Genomic DNA, 6,143 nt, shown 5'->3' with positions numbered 1-6,143 from the left:
AAAAAAAAAACAAAAATTGTCTATACTCCACTGTCCAACACTGTACGTACAATATAGTAATTGAGTTATTTGTCTCACTCGTATACTTGGACTTTTGTGGTAAAATAAATCGTATAATTCAGTGGAGGATTTTCGCTCAATAAAATCTTGTGTTTGTACTTGGTGTATTTTGTTATATCAAACGTATAATACATAACTCATGACAATAATCTAGATAGAGAGGAGGCAATGGTAGCTGCATATTTAATAAGCAGATGAATGTACAAAGCAATATCAAAAAATTTGGCAAATATCATGAACTCTTGAGAATTCAATGGGGCAATAGTTATTGCGAAAGATAAAAAGGCTTTTAAAGAACATTTTTGTTGGAAAATTTTTGTGTGAAAATGAAGTCAATAATTTGGAAGAAGTCATGTCGTTTGTTCAGCCTTTGATCTTATTTTTTTTTCGTTGTTCTGAGTCTCTGTCTGTACTGCATTTGAAGAGTATGTATGTATGTTAAAAGGGGAATGGCAGAATTCTCTATATATATTCAGGAAGATGAAGAGATTTCAGAATGCAAAGTCCTTCATACTTGCAGAGACATCATTTGTATAAATTGCTTTTTTTTCCCTGTGAAAGAAAGAAATAATCACGCTGCCGGTTCCATCGTTTGTTGCTTTATTAGATGTTTGCAATATAATTCTATGTTTCATGTAAAAAAAATCGCTCTTTGCATTTCTTTACGCCATACTTGTAGTAAATATTTCAGTCAAGATATTCTATGTTAAATAATAATAATAATAGTAATAATTGTTAGATTTTTAAGTTTAAAGTTTATCATATAATAGAAGAAGAAGAAGAATTACGATAGAAAAAAAGAACAAGAAGAATTAGGTAGACATTTTATGTGAGGAAGTCAAAGAAGAAGCACGTGTGGCTTATAGATTAAGAAAGTTAAAGATTGAGAAACGATTGAAAAAGGTAAAATAAGATAAATAAGTGAAAAAGGGAATACAATTTAATTTATGTCATATTTTTTATAGAATTAGTGCAAGCAAAGAAGAGAGTAGTTAGAGGAGAGGCGGCGTTGAAGCCCTAAAGTTAAAATAGAGTAAGTAGTCTAAGCAAATGATAAAGCGCCCCTCTTCTAAAGCCCCAATGTATGTAATTTGTAGGTTAAAACAACCGCCATCTCCGTGGATAATAAATGTGCACGAAGCACACTTAACAAGAAAGTAACATTCTTTTAACTCTATTTTGGAGTTATTATTGTGCGAAGATGTTGAGGACGCCCCCGGGAGGTGAGAACAAAGGTGAGACGGCGGGACAGGAGTCTCCGCTAAAAGATGAGAAGTTTCGGGGATTTAGCGAGGAATCCATTGGCAAAGAGAATGTTCAGGAGTTGAAGATGATCTCTGCGGAGAAGAGTATACTAGACCTAGAAATCACAGAGACAAGAATGAAGTTGCGTCTTGCGCAGCTAGAGAAGCAAAAGGCCATGGAAATCCTTCACATGAAGACCTCCACACCGATTCCCCACAAAAAGACTCCCGTTGTGGCGTATAGAGTCGACGATGATTTTGATGATGATGAGCCGGTTGGGAAAGTGCAAGAGGGGCCCCGGTTGGAAGAGAAGTCCCGGTTGGAAGAGAAGCCCCGGCTGGAAGAAAAGCCAGCCCCAGTTGTTCCAGAAGTTCCCAGGCCGACAGAGAGGTACGTGTCAGACATGCAGATGTTTATGGCGCGACAGACGTTGACGAGAGAGGTGAAGCAATTCGACGGAAGCTTCCGTGAATGGCCAGGCTTCATCAATTGGTGGCGAAGCACCTCTGCTGCATGTGCTTTTACACCCACAGAAGATATTACGCGATTGGACAAGTGCCTCAAGGGTGACGCCAGAGAAGCCGTGCAATTCCTTTTGTACGACAGCAAGAATGTACCGCGTATCCTAGATGTACTTGAGAAGAGATTTGGACGTCCCGAATTCCTTGTGATGTCTATGCTAGAGAAAGTCAGGGAGCTTCCTGCAGTTAGAGAAGAGGACCCTGAATCAGTGATGAAGTTTGCGAGTGCAGTGGAGAATCTGATGGCATCCTTGGAGATTATGGGACGTGCGAGCTACAAAGAGAATCCCCACTTGATTTGGGAAATTGTCGAGAAGCTTCCTACAAATATGAAGATTCAGTGGTCAGAAGTAGATACAAGTAGTGGGTTCGGAGATTTGGATGTGCTAGTGAAGTTCCTGAACAAGAAGGCTGAGGCCGCAATGAAGCGCATCATGCAATCCAGAGATAAGATGTCCACTGAGAAGTCACCAGAAAAAGGGAAGCAAAATCAGAGGAGTGGGAAAACGCATAAAGTGATGACTACGACAGAAGATAAGAAGAAGACGTGCAATATTTGCGATGAGGAAGGCCACTTCGCAAATAATTGTCCACATCTAGTGCAAGCGGCGCTCGAAGATCGTCGCAAATTGATCATGAATAGGAGTCTGTGCTTCTTGTGCCTGATGAAAGGACATCCAGCAGCAGATTGCCGCCGAACGTCGAGGTGTTCAATAGATGGTTGTGGGAAGAAGCATCATGAGTTGCTACACACGCCGACAGAGAGACCACAGCCTACACCAGGCCCCTCTACCGCCCCGCGGGATGAGATAGTGCCACATGTGAACACCACAATGTACTCGTACTCAACTGCAAAGAATAAGATTCTCATGAAGATTATTCCGGTGATTGTGACTGGGCCTCAGGGCACAGTAAGGACGTTTGCATTCTTGGACGATGGATCCTCAATCACGATGATCAAGGCCAGCTTGGCGAGAAAGATGGGTCTGTCCGGGCCGGTGCGGCCACTAGTGTATCAGGGAGCGAATGCTGCGTCACAGTTGGAGAAAGATTCTGAAATAGTAGAGTTCAGGGTGAAGGGAACGTTTGATCGCGCAAAGGAGTTTACAGTGAAGGGTGCTCGTACAGTAGCAGTGATGTCTTTGCCGAAACAGACCACCAATGTGACGGCTCTTGCGCAAGACTGGAGTTATTTGGCTCAGCGTCCTGTTGAGCCCATGCAAAATGCAGAGCCTGAGATTCTCATTGGAGTGGATAATGTTGCCCTAATCACCGCTAGAGAAGTCATTCATGGTGCTTGGAATGCGCCATATTTGATCAGGACGTGGCTTGGATGGATAGTCATGGGTAAAATTGGACGCAGTCCGGAAACCCCCATGGAGTATGCGTGCACTGCAATTGAAGAAGTGGGTGAGATTTGCGATGTGAACAATTCGTCATCCGCTATTGAGGACTTTGGTGTGAAGCACACAGTCGAGAATGCAGTGCCTAGAGAGGATAAGAGTTTTACAATTATGGAGTTGGCTACAGACGTGATAAAAGATAGTAGATTCGAAGAAAGTAATTTATGGAAAAATGAGCAGCCCCCTGAGGTGTCAGAAGACCGCCCAGTCGTGATGATTTGCCCGCTCGAGCTCGAGCACAAGCTGGACGAGGACCCAGAGTTGACCCAGGAGCACTGCGAGAAGATGACGGAGCATGTCCAGGATGGATACTTGCAGCCGTTTAGTGAAGATGATAAGAAGTTGTCAAAGCCGGAAGTGTGTATCTCACCCACACTTGCCGTGAATGTGAAGATTGACAACAATGAGATGTTGAATGAGAAGCATCCGGAAGCCATCCAGGAGATTCTCAATTGTTGTGACGATTACCTCGAAATTCATGACACTCCGGATGAGGCCAAGCAGTTGGTGCGGGGAGTCATAAAAGTGCAAAGTGCAGAAGATTTTCGCATGGTAAATTGGTGTACAAGTGATGTGAAAGTGTTGGATGATCTACCAGCCGATTATTCATATAAAGACGAAGTGAAGTTTGAAGACAGTTCGTTCGATAAGGCGATCACTGTACGACAGATGTTTGACGGTGACATGTTTACTTTTTGTGCAAATTTCCACCGTGTACCACCCGATATTCTTTATGGTGAAAAGACACCCACGATGCGAGAGCTTCTCCGGCTAGTCATGTCAATATTTGGTCCTCTGGGAGATATTGGCATGTTCGTAGTGAAAGGAAGGATGATCCTACAGGAGATTCGTCGTGCAAAGATTGGATGGAGCCCTGAAGATAGTGGAGAGTTGTGCTGTCAGTGGCTAAAGTTTGTGAAATTGAAAGACATTGAAAAAGTTCGAGAAGTCTATTTGCGAGTTATTCATCCAGAGGGAGTAGTTGTCGAGTGTCTGATAGTTTGCACGCGCGTGGCACCGACCAAAAAGGTGAAAATTCCCCGTCTGGAGCTGCAGGACGTAGTTTTGAATACGCATTTAGGCGAATGTTTGGAGGATACGCTTGAGATGCAGGTCAGTGACAGTGAATGGTCAACAGAGAAGGAGCAGAAAGAAGTGATCGATGAGCCCGAGATGCTGCCAGCAGTAGAAAAAGTTTGTGAGGTTATCCGGAAACCCATGCTTCCGGACGTGATGAGATTCTTTGATTGGTGGCGCAAGCTGATGGAAATGGCGCGAGTGGGATTTTGTACCTTGCGTTGGTTCAAAAAGCATCGTGAGAGAAGAATCAGTGGCGAGAATAACGTGGGGGAGCCCCCACTGATTGAGCTGGAAGACATTGCTTGGGCAAAGAAGGAAAGAATCAAAGAAGTACGACGTGGATACGTGAAGATGAAAGCTGCAGTGTGGTGTACATGGACGATAGATCAGTTTTTCCCGAATCGTCCTGCACACACACATCTGGGATTGGTCAGTGAAGCTGTGAGACGCCGTCAGAAGAAGCGCTGGGATGATATCTTCAGCTTGCTGGCTAGACGAGCCGTATGTTTGAAGATTACGACCTATTGGGTAGCTGACAGCGCCGTCGCAGCAATCCGGCGATTCTTGGACCGCCGCGGGAAGATTGAAGCAGTACGTTACGACGGTGAGAGGAAGTTTGAAAGATTCATGGGAAAGTGGAAGAAAAAGCAGCAGCCAAACAGTGATGGAGAAGCAGTGTCGATCATGAATAGATAGAAGCAAGAAGACTGGCTGTAAAGTATTGTGCAAGTGATGAACCCCCTGATTTGGGTGCTTCGCGCACCGTGGGGGAGAAATGTTAGATTTTTAAGTTTAAAGTTTATCATATAATAGAAGAAGAAGAAGAATTACGATAGAAAAAAAGAACAAGAAGAATTAGGTAGACATTTTATGTGAGGAAGTCAAAGAAGAAGCACGTGTGGCTTATAGATTAAGAAAGTTAAAGATTGAGAAACGATTGAAAAAGGTAAAATAAGATAAATAAGTGAAAAAGGGAATACAATTTAATTTATGTCATATTTTTTATAGAATTAGTGCAAGCAAAGAAGAGAGTAGTTAGAGGAGAGGCGGCGTTGAAGCCCTAAAGTTAAAATAGAGTAAGTAGTCTAAGCAAATGATAAAGCGCCCCTCTTCTAAAGCCCCAATGTATGTAATTTGTAGGTTAAAACAACCGCCATCTCCGTGGATAATAAATGTGCACGAAGCACACTTAACAAGAAAGTAACAATAATACATTATTTTTATTCCAGGCAAAAATTAAAAGAAAGGATAATTTAAGAAATTCTCTTTCTATTGATTAGTTTTAATTTAATTATAGGGAGATCTTTAAATTATAGCATTATTATTGCTCTAAGAAAGCTTTTTTTTATTCATGTAAACATTGTGTGAGCTATCTTGACAAGATGCATTTTATTTTAAATTAGTTTCACTAAATATAAATATAAATTCCCATTTACTACCCCATAAGGTATCAATGCATGGTAAAATGTGTCTGACCGTGTTGTTGTGTTGATGCCAAGTGAGAGGGGTGAATTGGGAATTTGTATGAGATCAGGAGGGGTGGTGGAAAAAGGTTTTTAGTATGTACTGAGAAAATACCGGCAGTAAAAATGTATAACAAATCCCGTATAGCAATCTAATTTTGCCCTATTTATTTCCGATTTGTATTGAAAATCGTTTGATTAAATTCTTGGGATGTCGTGCCATTTGATGATGCTACAGGCAGTGGGTAGGGGGGGTGTTCTCCTTAACACGCGACTTGAGGTGGGAGGGTGTGTAAAAGGAAGAAGAAGACAAAAAAAAACGCATTTCATTCCTTGAACTCCCTTTCTTTTTCGAATTGTTTTTTCTGGGG

The 6,143-nt window shown here is 42.1% G+C and overlaps 1 protein-coding gene across 2 annotated transcripts; it reads left to right on the top strand.

Annotated features, from left to right (window-relative positions):
• The first annotated feature begins 792 nt into the window (after positions 1-792).
• LOC129786767 (uncharacterized) lies at positions 793-5,509 on the top strand. 2 transcript variants are annotated; one of them, XM_055821988.1, is made up of 3 exons: positions 793-963; positions 1,026-1,093; positions 1,158-5,509. In XM_055821988.1, exon 3 carries the CDS (start codon positions 1,262-1,264, stop codon positions 5,003-5,005), a length of 3,744 nt encoding a protein of 1,247 aa, XP_055677963.1. In that variant the 5' UTR covers positions 793-963; positions 1,026-1,093; positions 1,158-1,261; the 3' UTR covers positions 5,006-5,509. The 2 variants fall into 2 exon arrangements, 1 of the variants encoding a protein (XP_055677963.1); XR_008750168.1 differs by having other exon boundaries at positions 793-5,255; positions 5,318-5,509.
• The last annotated feature ends 634 nt before the right edge of the window (positions 5,510-6,143 follow it).

The sequence above is a fragment of the Lutzomyia longipalpis genome, chromosome 1, assembly GCF_024334085.1.
Source record: "Lutzomyia longipalpis isolate SR_M1_2022 chromosome 1, ASM2433408v1".
Taxonomy (NCBI): Eukaryota; Metazoa; Arthropoda; class Insecta; order Diptera; family Psychodidae; genus Lutzomyia; species Lutzomyia longipalpis.
This window is presented reverse-complemented; position numbering and strand designations above follow the sequence as displayed.